At 39.5% G+C, this 15,874-nt stretch overlaps 1 protein-coding gene across 1 annotated transcript in view; it reads left to right on the top strand.

The window, feature by feature from the left end:
* Positions 1-15,874, top strand: part of PDZD8 (PDZ domain containing 8) — a 45,403-nt gene that overhangs the window by 2,726 nt on the left and 26,803 nt on the right. Inside the window, exons 2-3 of the mRNA XM_015867462.3 lie at positions 10,950-11,072; positions 15,609-15,711. Of these exons, the coding sequence (XP_015722948.2) occupies positions 10,950-11,072; positions 15,609-15,711 (226 nt within the window). The remainder of the gene's footprint in view (positions 1-10,949; positions 11,073-15,608; positions 15,712-15,874) is intronic.

Genomic DNA, 15,874 nt, shown 5'->3' with positions numbered 1-15,874 from the left:
CAGGAGCTGGGAATTTGAGAATGCTTGAGAGGAAAACATTGTCACAGCTGATTCACACACAGGGTAGTTGGCTTGTTTGTACAGGGTGCCAGATGTTCAGTGGTGCCCAACCCTGTGTTTGATGCTTTTCTCCTTTATGTTTTATTTCATGTTCTGCATATGAAATTCTGACCCACTGTGTTGCAATGGGGTGGGGGGAGGCAGGAGACTGAGCATATAATGCCTGTTGATGAAATTACCTTAAGTAATGAAGACTGGATCATGGGCATTCTAGCTGTTTAGAACTTTGCCTTTGACATTAACTAGTGGGACTGCAGACCCAGTTCCTTCATGGGGACCTTTAGGTTCATTATTCATGAGCCCTTGGGCTGTCCACATGCATCTGAAATGTTATGGAGCATGTTGTATGAGTTTGTTTAGCTAGATCCCTAGACAGCAGAAGTAACTAACAGAGAAGTAGTGACAGGGCACTCTTACATGATGGTATAATTGAGAGTTAAGGCATTCAGGCTTGTGTGATATGGAGAATTGATTTGGAAAATCTAGTTCCCTGTTGAAAAGACACAAAACTTGGTATTTGTAACAGATATACTTACGTGGCTAATGTATTCTTAGAAATATTCCTTACCAAAGAGTATAAAGAAGTCAGGACAGTTTCACAACTGCTTAATAACCTGCTACCTTCAAACTTCGCAATCTCTTGAATACTGGGAATGTGCTCATCCTCTCTCCATTCTTTTCATATGGTCTATATGCTTCTTGTTTAGAACCCGGTTCTCACATCTGTGTTTAGTTCAAAGTCTCTTGCTCCAGTAACTGTAAATAAATCTTTGAATAGCAGTGATTACAATCCTGTAAACAAAAACAGGCAAGAAAACAGTGATTACTAATACCACCTTCTTTCAGATCATCCACTGCCAAGAGTGTTTTTGTACACTGCACATAGCTGCAATGTGAATGTGGAATAAGGCTTCATGTGTTCCTGATGCACTCTATATCTATGAGGGATGCAATGTGTGTTTCAAAATTCACTTAGCACAGCGTGTAAAAGTTTCTCTATAAAAGCAATTCCCCGCTAATTGAAAAAGGAAGGATGCAGTTTGTCTAAACAAATAAATAGTAATCTGTGTTTTATTCTAATAGCGTGTAATCGCTTTGCTTTGGCTCTTGAAGAAATGTATTAATATCTGGGATCGCTCATTTTGAAGCAGCAAGTGTCTGTGCTCATGTTTGTGCTGTTGGAGGTGTTACAGGTTCACTTCTTAGTTCTCTAATGAGCTTACACCTTGCTCATTAACCTGCTTATTGGTGGCAACCTTGATATTTCATGTCAGGTTTGTAGTTACACTAATTACACTGTACTTACAAGCCTGTTCTTAAGTCAGCTGTAGGTTTGTACAGGTTCTGATTTCTTTGTGCAGGTTTCAAGGAGCTCTGGTTCTCGTTTCATTATGGATGGTGGTTCTTCGTTTTTTTCTGGCTCTAGACAACTGAAATACACGTTTCTGTGACAAACACATGGGAAGAGTTTTGTATCTATAAAGGGAAAGGAGGAAGTACTTGCTATTTATTTTCCCTCCCTAAGTGAGTTTCAAAGTGTTTCCCCATCAGTGATGTCAAAATTCTGGCAGCTGTTGTTGTTCCCTTAGTTTAAGGTCTTTCAAGTTCATCCATTTAGATCCTAAGCAGCTTACGCATTGTCAAAGCAGTGGGGGAGTTCTGTATATTTTAAGAACTCTTTGTATCTCTATTCCTTATGGTAAAAAAAGAACTCTAAGATTTCAGTATGGATATTAGGTTGTTTGAGGAAGTGCATTTAGCTTTAATTCAATGCATGCTATCGGAGTGGAGTTGCTCTTTCTTCAGAAGTAATCTCACAAAGGATTACTTCAACATTTTTATGTTAGATATTAATTAAGTGACCACCTGAAGTCTTTTCCAATGCGTATTATCCTTTCAGCTGGTCATTTGCACTATAATTAGGTACCTTAAATAGTTTTCTGCTTTATTTGTAAGCTGCAGCTCTATTGAATGTCAATGGCGAGAACCATGAGACAAACTTATTTTAATTTACCATTACAGAATGCAATTTGAGGGTTACACAGCAATTTCTTATTTCTGGCAAAACAGAAGCTGAGATGTAATGCAAGTAGCTATTGATTGGGGAACGTTTCTTATAATAGAGATGACTTCATAATTTGGCAGTAGAGGTATTGGAAGAAGTATAAAATGTATCTCTATTTTTCATAAGATGAAGTTATTTTAACAAGAAATACTCATTGTGAGCATTTCTGATTTAAGAAATCAGCTGTCAATAGAAATACCTACTTTATAGCTTCTGCCAAGTTAGTGGATGTGAAGATTCATTTCCTGGGTTGATTTGTTCTGTAGTTGTGATATGAACTTCTCCTACCGGTTAGAGCTGTAGGGATGCACCTATTTGAATGAAGTTCTCATTCCTGTTCTGCAAGAAGGAAGGAATTATTATTCTGTTAATATATCACCATGTTCCTGCCCATTCTAGGTAGAAAAATAAAAGGACCCTATATATACATATATATAATATATTATTTTTAAGTCTTATAAAATCAGGTGATAGAGAAGCTCTGTGATGCTTGTGGGCTTTCAGATTGTTCCAGAGAGTTGATGTTCTAAATGATGCCAGCACAGACACTTGTTCTGCTGCTGACAGAGCGGTGCTAATTGGGATCAGTAGATCTGTCTGTAGACAGCAGTTTCATGCTTGGAAGATTATCTTTGTAGTGCACGGACAAGTAATTATTTGTACAGAACGTAGAGAAGTAGATCTGCTGGTAACTTGACACGTAGTAAATAAACCTAAGCCCTGGAACCATAAATACGTTGTTGGCATCTTCAAAGTGCTGCAGGTACAGAAGGGAGCTGTGTATAGTACTGTACTATATGTACTATGCTGAAGCTGTGTATGGTCAAGCACTTGGGTGTTGGGATATTCTGACTAACAGGCCACAGTACAGGCAGTTCTGTGCTCTTCAGTATCCACGGGTAGGTAGGAGCCTGGGGAAGTTCAATAGGCTGCAGTAGCACTGGTGTAACTGTGCTGTTCCAGCCGATGGGAAGCTTGGGCTCCTGCTGCTGCTGTGCTGCTGGAGCTGCTAGTCCTTTCATGTTATGGGGTTTCAAAGGGAAACTGCTTGTTCTGCATTCCTGCACAGATCGCCTCAAGTCACCCAGTATGCTCCTGTGTTTACAGTTCGTGTTCATGCTTGTTTGATTTAAAACTATTTTAACGTTTGATATTATAGGAGATCTTAAATTTAGAACTGCTACTGGGATTAATAAGCTTTATTGCTAAAACGTGTATGAAGGGGACAATGTTCCATATGTAAGCGATTTGTTAATTTAATGGATAAGCTGTGCCATCCTGATCTCTAAAATGCATCAGTTGCTGTAATACAAAACCATTAGCACGGTGATCTCAAGCTGCACTCTTGTCCAGAAGAAAGCAGTGATAGCTGGGAGCAAACAGCTTTTTCAGCAGGTTTTATTCGGGGTGCTGCGTGAATTCAACGCTTTGCTTGTAACAGCGAGGGTAAGTTTGCATTTTGGAAATGAGTGTGGCTGCCAGTTTGCATGGCAGGGACTTGGGGTCGTTATTTTGTACAAGCATTTCTCAGGGTGACAGTAATGTACTAAGCTGAACTAACCGCGGCATTTCTTCAGCTGGGTTGTTTCTGCTATAGTCTCCGAGCTTCTAGTTAAAAACTTGCTGCTGGAATGTTGTCTGAGTTCAGAGACAAGGAAGATCCATACAAGTTTTAGAAATGTTTCTTGTCGATATTTAACTTTACTGTGTAACAAGTGGCAGTAATTTCAATAGCCAAATAAATCCAGGCTAAAATACCTTACTTCAAAATGCTCTGTGTGAGATGAGAGAGAGGCTTTTCAACTCTGAGTTGGACTCGAGAGGGCTGTTTTTCTTGGCTACTTTTTCTTTATTGTGCAGGTGCTGTAATTTATTTTACCCTTAGAACTACATGGGAACTGCTTACCTCTATAATGTATTGATTGCACTGTTCCGCTTGTCGCTGTGCTGTTGTTCAGCAGGATGGTCTGTGAGGAGCAGTGCACTCAGCCCCTCTCCATTAAGGCTGATCTGTGTAATGGAAATTATTGCTGTGCTAGAGCTCCAATATTGTTTTCGTGTTTCCAGAAACTTATCTGACATTGTAAAAATCTGCCTGAAAAAATAAATAAAAGAATATTGCAGAGATCAGCTGGTGATAGATTTAATTGGACTATTACGTGTGCTCAGGGACTGTAGTTAATTGCCAGATAAGACGGGCATAAAGCCACTTTTTGACAATCAGAAAAGGTTTTTCTTAGGAGAAATTTTGCATTTGTTGAAGTATAAAATTTGCCAGAGCCTGGAAAATGCCCATTCAGAAGGATATGGGTACAAGTATTATGGTCTGCTTTTATAATGGCACTAAGTACAACATTACACCTTGGCACACATAATGATGATGTTGATACTTAGAGTAACAAATAAATGATTTTAAAAACTTTGAAACCTTCCCTGCCAGATAAACTTCTACACCGAGTTTGAAATATAAGCACTAAAGTAGACTTTTAGATGAATAGCAGTTGTGTAGTAAATAAACTAAAGCCTTATTTCTGTTTGCCTTAGCTAGAATAGGATGAGTGGAAGTTGAAGATCATAGTCTTGCAGCGACGTAATAGAAGCCTTCATGGGGTTGTTTGAATGTGAATGATCTGGCGTTGTGAACGCTTCCAGAGCAATTAAACAAGGGAAATGATGCAGTCTGGTTCTGGAAACTTCACAACAGCTTGTTGGATTTTGTTGCTGTTTTGTTTTCCCAAATAACTCCACATACTTCAGGCAATATGGCAGAATAAACAAAACAAAACTTCTGATGTTGCCAAGGAAAGAGCCCAGTGGGTTACAAGGGGAGGTGGGGTGGGAACAGCAGTGCTTGTCAGTAGTATTGTTTTAAAACAATAGCACAAAAACTGAGATTTTTTTCTGTTCTTTTGAAAGAAAGAGCAAATTAGAGAAAATACCCAAATTCATTATGGGAGGAGGTTATGGTAATTGGAGCAGCTGCTTCTTCTAGATGTAATCACAAGTCGCAGCTGATGTGCTAAGAGTGGTGCAGGGTTTGTAAGGTGCAGGAATCCCTCCTGACTATTCATCTTGTACCCCTTTCCTACACATGGTCATAAACAGCGATGCTGCAGGGCACATCCAGATAGGGCAGCTGTATTATTTGGGCTGCTTTGCTTACAGCAAGGGCTCATTTCTAAACTGCTCGCAGTCACACATCTCCCAAATCAGAGCCGTTTCAGCTGGTAAATGTTCTTGATGGGATGCCCTCCCCACTGCCATTGTCCACTTAGCTGGGCTGTGGCTGAAACGGGTCCTTGGTTGCTGCTGTTTGCAATAATGTTTTAAGGTGAGCCTCAGTCATCTCAGCTTTGAAATAGGGTAATGTTGGTTGGAGCTTGGTTAGCTTCAACACTTTGGAAGATTGCAGGGTGTAAATGGGACCATCGTCAGTGTTGTCAGAAGTGACTAGATCGATGTAAATTGAGGAGAAGCTTTGGTACTTCATACATTTTTTAAAGCTAAATGGAGAGCGGGGTTAAACCTTGCAAGATATGATGTCTAGAATTCAAAACACACACAAAAAGTTTTTCCACTTCTGGTTTTTGGCTCTCAGAGGCTGCCTTCAGAGTGAAAGAAGGTGATTTTTCTGGCCTTTCCAATGGCTGTCTGAGAGGGTGTCAGTAGTTTTTATACGAGCTGGTGTTTAGGGCAGAGGACCAAAACTCTCCATCTCAGTGGGTGAGTCGTGCTCCGAGCTGGGATTTCTGTTTGAACACCAGCATCATTTCCTTCTGACCAGAGCTGCATAGAAGTGGTATTTGTAGTGAGGCTTGAGACCTCCTTATGGGGGAGTATGTCTGATTTGGGCCACTTTAGGGATGATGATACCACTGTACGGAAGGAGACTGTAGTCTAAATGCGTGAAACATATCTGAAGAAAAATCCTTCCAACTTGAACTATTCCATCATTTGATAAAAAAAATAAATAGGATTCTTTTTCTGAGGTATTGACTTAAAAAGTAACTGTAGTTACACTGAGATCTTCCACGTATGAGCCTCCCACATCCATAGCAGAATATCCTGTAATACAGTGGGTGGAGTGCTAGGAGGCATTTGCAGTTTTCCTTATAACTCCCAAGAAAAGAAACCTACTTTTATTGTAGTGATATTTCATGGGCTGGGGTTTTTTTTTAGGTGTGGGTAAAGCTCAAATGAGCCAATTTCCAGTTGAGTAAAGATGTATTTAGGGCTACTGAAGTCGTAGTAATTGGAATTGTGACAGTTATGGGGCTTTGGTCCTTGTGAATTCAGGGGAAGGTGGAGAATTGCATTTGCAAAACCTAAATTGCTACTTTACAAAAAAATAAAAAAGAAACAACCTTCACCCTATTAATGATTGTTTTCAAATAAGACAAGTTCCATGTTTAGTCTTCAGTGTGAAGAATGATATACGCGGTTTGCAGTTTAATGATAGCAAGCCTGAATGTAAGCTGCGAAGTGCTGGTAAAATCTCACTGATGTGGTCGTGCCCTTTTAGAAGTGGTCTGTAATATTTTAGAGTTTTTGTGGTGATAAACTTCAGCCAGAGTTACACACAGTGTAAGAGCAGAGGGTTCTTCCCCAATGGCAGCAATTAAATGTAATTTGGTGTCGATCCATTTCTAGATATGTACATTTTATAAACTCTGAAATGTGTAATTCTGTAAATCGGATTAAAAAAAAAAAAAGCCTGTCTCTAAAAGTCCCTTTGTATTTTATCCTGTAGTTTAATAAACCTTTTATATATAACCAAAAGGAAAATTAACAGTTACAAAAACTAAAATAGCAAATATTCTTTCCACGACAGCAAAATCTTGAAGTGGTGTGGGAATTAAGGAGAGTAAATTGTTGTTTTACCAACCACGCTTCCACTTCAGGTTTTGATTCGTTTTTATACCTTGTGGCAAAAAAAAAAGGTTGAAGCCTTGAAATGTACAGAAAATAGAGTTATGCTATAGAAATCCACATGTTTAACCAGCGGAGGCTTTTGTGATTTAATGTCTCTTTTTTGCCTTGTTTGTTAAGATTTAAGCGTTCACGTAATGTGCTGTGACATAAATCTGTAACTTGATTTAAAAAATTCACAAACTAAGCAATGCTGAATCGTATTTTATGGCAGTGAATCCATGCTGGGATCCATAAAGCACAAGTGATTAATGCGGGCTTGAACAGATACCGGAGAGGTTTTATTCTGCTCGCTTACATGTTAAAATGTCCTTTGTAAAAGCAGAGAATGGTTTAAACATTGCGCGGTAGTTATTCTAGAGACATCTTCTCACTTGTGAACTGAAGCCTTGCTCTCTATGAATTGCTCACCTCCTCTTGCATTTAAAAATGAAGCTGTAAATCTGTGTGCTGAGGTAGGAAATGGGCTGCTGAGAGTTTCTCAATGTCTGCCTGTCTCTGCTGAGCCTTAACAAGGACTTTTGTGCTGGGATTCGGGATTTTCTTGACAGATGCAAACAGAATCACATAAGCCCTGGGTTATCTTTGGCTGGATAGCCTGATATTTAGTTATTTGTTTTAGATTTGTTCTTTTTTTTTCCTCGGTTCTTAATAGATTTCATCACATGACTAAAAATACTGTATTTAAGTAAGTTCTGGGGAAGCGCTCAATTTATCCAATCGGTTTCTCAAACTAAATTAAAGCGTAAAAGACTCCTGTCCTCTCTTCCGCTAACAGCTGGCCTGAGGAGCCCAAAACATTCAGTAGTGAACACGAATTGGTGTGAATGTGGATAAAGCATTTATAAAGTAAAGCAGCAAATGAGTCTTGCTCCTACCATGTAGGTGAGTGAGCGCCGCTCCACAGCAGGACTGGCAACTAGGAGGAAGAAAGAAGCCACTCAGGGGCTGAACCCCCCTCAGATGAAGGGAGCAAGTTTGATTTGTTTCTTTCAGATGCAGTTTTGATCTCAGGTGGTGATGAGAGCAAAGGAGCCCCTGAGGTGGCTCAGAAATGTGACATGAATCAAGTGGAGGGGTTCGTAGTGTGCAGGAGACACGCTGGCTGCAGGCAGGGTCTGGAAATGTTTTTGCTGTGCTTTGTGTGTGGAAGAGCTCAGCATTACGCTATTTTAAGTGTATCTATAATCCTGTCTATTAATTAACCGTATCTTAATTATCTTTCTATATAATCATCTGACCTAATTTCTCATGTGGAATTACTTCATTGTTGTTTTGCAGTATTTATCAAAATGTGTAGATGCAATGAAAGCTTGCCCAGGAGATCCAGCTAGCAGCTCAGTTTAGAATCATCTTTTAATTCTTACAAGTAGATTTTGATAACTTTTCCTCAGCGTTGCACTGCCAGCAGAGCCCGACATTTCCCCAAACCTGCTGCAATAGCTTGTACCTTCTTCCCAGCCTGCAGCAATCAGAGGACCCACTGCAGACCTGTTTCTTATGGGCTTGTTTCATAAAGCTTTATATTCATTTTGCATGGTTCTAGACAGGGAAGTGAGATGCTGCCTGTTCTGTGCTGCTCTGACCCTGGGAGCAGCAGAGCTGCGGCTGCAGGCAGTGGTGCTTTAGAAGGCTGCAAGACTTCTAGGCTTTCCCTACCATGGGGGAGAACATGGGATAGCTGTTAGGGTACGAGTGTGGGTTGCAAGCTGTCCACATGCCAGTGGAAATAAGTAGCGTATTAGGGTTTCTTGCAGAGGAAATGAGTTTTATCAGTAAGAACATGAACATAAACACTTGTAACTTAAGAATTTTGTTGAGGGCTTTTTCAGTCAATATTTATAGGAAATATAGCAACCAAAAGTCTGACATATACTTCTAAGTGTTTTGCATGTTACTGTAGGTAACTGCATTGGCATTTCAGATTCTGTCCTCTCTTTGATTCACTCACTGGTGCATTCATTTAGAAATATATATAAAAGAAATCAAAATTTTAGTTAATATTGTCTCCATCTAATGAAACAAAAGCTTATTCTGGGGATTATTTCATCATTCCATGTTGTAGTAAATGATTGCAGTGTGTTGTATTTAACCCTGTGTTCTGAAACTACTACTTTAGAGTCTACATTTTTGACTCAATCAAATGTTTGATTATTTTATTTCATTCTTGCTGTTTTCTCAGTATTGTAACTAAATTTGTCCAGACTTTTTTTCCCTCCCTCCAATATCCTGCAGAGTGTTTGATGTGCGTGAGGGAAGAGTCTTACACTAGAAGATAAGTGATTGGAACATACTGGACCCTTTCTGTTCCTCCCTCTCCCCCACTCTATCCCCCCCCCCCCCCAGCAGTATTTGGGGCTGGTAGGTTATGGTACACTCAAATCTAAACTATGGCTGTTGTGATCTAAGTGCTTCATACTTTTTCCACACAAAATAATTGTATAAAGTTTTTAAATCAGAATGTTTTGACTTGAACGACTTCAAAGCTGCCTTCTTTCTGGAGAAGCTAATGAGAGAGAAACTTGGAACGAAATTAAAGCTAGAAATTGAATTGGATTTCAATAAAACAACTGCAGTGTTAAGATGGACTTATTCACGAGGAGAACAAAAGAATTGGCTCTCATGGCTCTCTCCGAGGCTGGTGCTGGTACAGAACCAAAGTATCTTTGATATCTGTGATTCTGTGATTCTATCTTGAACCAGAGTGCTGGGCTCCCTCCTGAAGAGTGTGGACAGTCAAAGGGCACTTCATGATTTATTTGAATTTCTGAGACTCCACTTCAGATCCGTATGACTGTTTCCTGAACATATTTAGATCTCTGAATGTGACAAGCAGATGCTTCTGATAGTTAAGCAAACAGTGTTTGTGAAAGACTTCTTTCTTAGGAAATGGCAGATACATCCTGCAGGCAGCGATGTTTGCGCACTGCTATTTGCAAGTCATCTGTGCAGAACCACTCACTGGAAGGCTGTGCCAGTGACAGGATGGAAATCCAAGCACTAGAAAGTGGTAGGAAATTAGCGCTAAGTCAAAATGGAAAGAAGAAATTCCCTAGAAGTGCTTTCTCAAATGCTTTGTGTAAATACTGCTGCAGATTCCATAACAGTTTTCTGTTTCCAAGGACAAGCCCTTGCTGCCTGTCCTCAGATGCTGACTGTGTCCCACGTCGGAGAAGTGAGAAGGGAAGGCTGTGCTTAGAAATCAGTGTATTCTGCTCAGAAGGAGCGAGCTGTGTGGTGAGATAGTGCTTGTAAAACCCTGAGCATTTTGAACACGTCCTGCTTTCCATGAGAGTCGCGTGCAGGGATGAGGGAAATAAGGCTCAAGGATAAAAAAATATGTTTCCTGTGTTTTCATTGTAGTTCCAGGAGATGGGAAGAAAAGAACAATGACATGCTTTTCACAGAATGAAAGAAGGCCTAATCTGCGTAACTAAACCATGCTGGTTCTTTAGGATTCTTCAGTTATCGCATCAATACTGAAATCATTTAGGGTTTAGTATCTCAATATCTTATTCACCTTTGAAAGCAGCGATGGCTTTCGCTAACGATGAACTTAAAAATAAAGACTTGTCAAGGTATTTCGTACAAAAAGGGCTCTTATAATGTTTGAAGTCATTAATGTGTTCTGTGGGACTTCCCTTATTCTCATAGTTGTCGGTGCTAGTAAATGTAACTCAGATTACACATTGCAGTAAAGGTTGCTTAGATGTTCTCTAGTCTTCTGCGTTCAGAAATTTTTATTAACTTTTTATTCCTTTTGAGCAATAAATATGAAGAAACAGCAGTTTTTCCTCTTGTGGAGCACTGAAGATTCTTTTCAATCCCGTTACCACTTCATAAGATGTGTGTTAAACTGGTTTACTTAATATGAATTCTCTTCTGTGTTTTTCAGGTACAAGCCTTTCTTTCCATTTCAAGTATCATCACCTGATGAGTACGAAGATCGAGACCTCTGTATACAGGATTTACCTCTGACAGAAGGTCGACTAAAAGTCACGTTAATTGAATGTACAAGGTATCTATTGTGGTCTTTTGCTTATCTTTATTAAGCAAATACATATACTTTGTAACCATATTTACAGCTTTAGGCCTGTACTGATTCAAGAAGTGGCATCTTTGGTGTAATGGTTGAGCTCCAGTTTAGAAATGTATTTTGAAAATAAAAATGTACAAATGAAAGTTGCTGCAAATTTGAGGCACTTCTGCATTGTGTGCATACAAATGGATTCTTATTTCTTATGAATGTAGTCTAGTTAGAGGCTCCTGTTTTCTTTTTGTTTGGATCTCTTTCAGGACAGTATACATGTTGTAATTATCCTATTGTATTATGCTGCAAGCACAGGGAATAATTGTTTCATTTGGTTTTACTTTGATCCAAATAACTTTCATGAGGCATAACTTACTGCCTTTATCTTGAACAAAATAATGGAAACGGACAAAATCCATTTTCTTTCTTTACTGGAGAGAATTCTGTTCTCTTTAAAACTGTGTGCAGGCTTCTTGTTTTGTTTGTTTTTGCCAGACCTCTTAGTTCTTGGTTTGTGTTAGATCGTATCTTAGTGCTTAGGCTTTGATCTATCCTTGTGCCATTCTGCTCCTTATTGACTAAATGCTGGTTTATGCTGATGTTGTTTTTAACTCTTCATTAGTTCTACTACCATCTAGCATGCTTTTTATTTTTTCTGTGGCCTTGTACAACTGTGCTGGAACCGTATTTGCTGTAATAATTTCTTTTATCAGTGCTACTTACCATTCAAAACAAGCTTCTAGAGAGAGTTATACTTTGAAGGACTGTGCAGGGCACAGCAGTGATCTTTAACACTTCTTTGGAAAGAATTGCTGCTTACCTGAGTTCCAAGCTTTGTGATATGTCCTCTATGAGCAAGCCAGTAATGCTAAATGATTTGGTACATTCCTTGGCTGTTAAGGGCCGTTCCTCTTCACCCCTACTGAGTAAGGGAACTCTATCTCTTCACAGGCAGTATCCAATTTCAGTCCTGTACTCTGCTTGTTTTTATTATAATTGGACCCAAAATAACAACTTTTGAGCTCCATGCAGTTATTTTGGCTTTGGAGAGTCACTTTTAAGTTCTTTGTCTTTCCTGAATGTGAAATGCTGTGTAATATTGCCAGCATATCAGCAATGTTTTCTTTCTTCCCGTTACCTTCTAGAAGCCAGATTGCTCAGTTTGACATCATCATCTGACCTCTCAGTATTTTCAGCTGTCACACATGCTTATCAGATGGCAGGGAGAGGATGCAGTTGCTGGCTTGTCAGGCCTTTTAAGCTTCAGGTCTGATTTAATCTGACTTTTTTATGCTGCTTGGATTTTCTAGACACACGCTTGAGCGGACACATCTCAATCTAGATGTCTGTCTTTTGGTCCTGTAGTAATTCCTCAGATCTTCCAAGTGTCCATCCTTTTTAGAAATTAAACTTCTACAGCTGAGATCTGTAAAATGCTCCTGGAAGCGTATCTTCTCCTTACTTTGTAGCTGAAGATATTGTGAGTTAGAAGCCGAGAAGCACGTACAAGATTTTGGTAGTAAAGGAAGAAATACAAAGTCTGCATAAAAGTAAACGTCAGAATTTCCTTTTTTCATATCACTGGGTATGAAAGTTGTCTGGGGCTATAGGGTTCTTTTGCCAAGCAGCACCATATGCAAGCACACAGGGTTTTTTTCCCTGTCTGCCACTGGAACCTTTGCTCGTTTTGGGGGGTTTTTGCCTTGAGAGCCTTAAAGTGAGCACTGTACCTTGCTACTGACCAGTGTTTGCTTTTCCCTGACCTCAGCTCTTCAGGTAAAGGTGCTGAATCTTCAAGAGCACCTTCTGTCACAGGCAGCATGCCCCGAGGGGCCTGTAGTATATATTCTACATGAATGAGCTCATAGAAGCCTAGTCATTGTTTGCTAGTGAGAACTTCTGAACTGAATCTGTCAACTCTTCTAAAACTATGCTGTAATGTGAGCTATTAAAATGAACAGTAAAATTCATCAAGTGCTGATTTAATCACATTTCCTTATTGATTCATTATAGCTAAAGATAGCTATGAACTTTTGTATCAGAACATCTCTTTTACTCTCTCATACAGATTCAAAATTCTATTGCCTGTGAGGTATAGATATCAGTTCAATATACAGCTGTTTTGGATGTGCTGTGGCAGTCCTCATCTGTTTATCACAGAATCACAGAATTAACAAGGTTGGAAAAGACCTAGAAGATCATTTAGTCCAATCATTACCAATACTTCCCAGCTAAATCATACTCCTCAACACAACATCCAAACGTTTCTTGAACACTCCCATGGTCAGTGACTCCACCACCTCCCTGGGCAGTGCATTGCAATGTCTGACTACCCTTTCCGAGAAGTAATACTTCCTAATGTCCAGCCTGAATCTCCCCTGGCAAAGCTTAAAACCATTCCCTCTAGTTCTAGCATCAATTACATGAGAGAAGAGGCCGACCCCCAGCTCACTACAACCTCCCTTCAGGAAGTTATAGAGAGCTATAAGGTCTCCCCTGAGTCTCCTCTTCTCCAGGCTGAACAATTGCAGCTCCCTCACCCTCTCCTCATAAGGCCTGTGCTCCAGAACCCTCACCAGCTTCATAGCCCTCCTCTGAACATGTTCCAGGGCCTCGATGTCTTTCTTGCAGCGAGGGTTTATGTGGTTGCATTAAAGAACACAGTACCTCTGCATGCTAGTAGAGATGTTATTCAAACAAAAACTTCCTTAATGTCATAGCAGTTTGTCTTCCTAAATATGAAAACTTCCAATATTCCAAACTCTAGTACGAAGCATCCGTGGACAGTACTGCTCATTAGAAATGAAGTATTTTGCCTGCCTGACATGCGTTTCTTCAATTGGGTGTTGGTAGCCTAATGTCACCTCTAACCCCTGCCTGTCTCCTGTGAAGTTTGGTGACCAGAAAATAAAATGTGTGCAACCAGTGACCAGCTATGGAAAAACTTGAATTAAGTTCCTAGTAGCAATGAGAGACACGTTGTGGTGTAGGCACAGAACAAAAAGTGTGTTACTTAAAAGCAGCTACTAAAAACAGAACAGAGGAGCCACAGAAAGTAGCACGGGATGGCTTAAAAATAAGCAAAAAAAAAGATGGGAGTTGGTCAGTTTAAGTAACCTTGAACAAACTTAGTCTTGTCCAGACATAATACCTAACCAGTTTGGTCTGAGAAGATTTCTTTTTACTGTAATTGATCCAGTATTGTCTGGATAAACAAGTGCTGAAGGTCAATCTGGAATTAAGGCTGACATCTGCTCTTTGCAGTGTTACAGTAGAGAATGGACAAGTGTGCAAACTGCACATACGAGTCTGGCATTAAGGATGCAGGGACTAACAGTGAGCCACAAACATCTGATGCTTTGTACAGCAATTGTGCTGGGTACTAGCCCAGGTGTGAGTGTCAAAGTTGAGCAACAGTAAGGATCTTCACCTATCATTTTGCTCACACATTCACTTGCCTCTTAGCAGTTAAACAAATGCTTTGTAGAGAGACATACAAAAGGGATGCTTAATTCCCTTTGCTGCAGTGCAGGTCGGTGAGCTTCTGTAGACAGATGCTTTACCTTGGGATTTGTTCAGTTTCACCAATTCTAGGTGTTGGATATGTTTGCTTTCAATTATTTTACTTAATTATCAAAATGTTAACGCATTTCCACATCTGCAATTTATACACTTAATTACCATTAATGCTTAACCTAGAAGCACTATTTAATAGCATAGAACTGATGTGATTTTCTAACAGTATTTGTTTCCATCATCTAAAGAGTTGTGTAAAATAAACAAATGTATCTCAATCGCAAATAAGGCACTTTGGCCGAATGGTTAATAACTGTCATAGGATATAGAAAAATAGCTCTTTTGAAAGAATATAATTCGTTGGAGGCTTTTATTCCAAAATATTTATCCACTTTCAGCTACAGTGAGATAAATTGTGTACAAGTTGAGTGCTCTTATGAATCCTAAAAGCCACTGTTTGCTTCTTTCCCCATTCTGTAGTACCAGTATCCAACTGAAAGGCTTTGTAGCCTTCTGAAATACAATATGATGCATAAAGGACCTTTTCTGCTTGTTATGCGTGTATCAAAAGAATTACAGATAGGAGAGGATCCTAATTCAGCAAAATAGACATAAAGAAACAGTGGCTTTAGTAGAACAGTAACACTTCCGAACCAAGAAAAGCTGTTGTGTGCTGTAAGTTTAGGACTCAAGTTGCTGTTTTGTTACTGCTATGTTTATTTATAAGTTGCTATTGTTTAGGGAAGTCCTCATCTTCCAACTGAGTGTTTAACAAAGCAAACAAACAGAAGTCCTAGTGTATTGTGTGGTGATTTGTGGTACAGGTAGAATTCTTCCACTAGAGGGTAGCAGTGCCCTTCCTCTTGTGATTTGCATACATGGGCTTGTGTTTGTGCATGTTGAGAACAGTGTATAAGCGGAATGGATAAAGGAAGAACAGTGACTTTAGTATGATATCTGGGTTATGTGATAGTATTACAATTCTTACTATAGGCTTTTCTGTTTCAGGTTATTTATATTTGGATCCTATGAGAAGGAAACAAACGTTCATTGCACAATGGAGCTGAGCAGTAGTGTTTGGGAAGAGAAATCAAGGAGTTCTATTAAAACGGTAAAACAGATTTAATCTTTGTATGTTGCACTATGTCTTATGGTCTTACACTGTCTAGACAGAGTGTGCCTTCTGGGCAGTCAAATGGGTGATTGAGCAGGAAGAAAACCCTACAAATGTAATGTTACTTTCTTCTGAATTCAAAGTTTTGTGTATAACTAAC

This window comes from Coturnix japonica, chromosome 8, assembly GCF_054131305.1.
Source record: "Coturnix japonica strain WE chromosome 8, WE-NBRP24, whole genome shotgun sequence".
NCBI lineage: Eukaryota > Metazoa > Chordata > Aves > Galliformes > Phasianidae > Coturnix > Coturnix japonica.
Note: the sequence above shows the minus strand (reverse complement) of the source record. Positions and strands in the feature narration are given on the sequence as shown.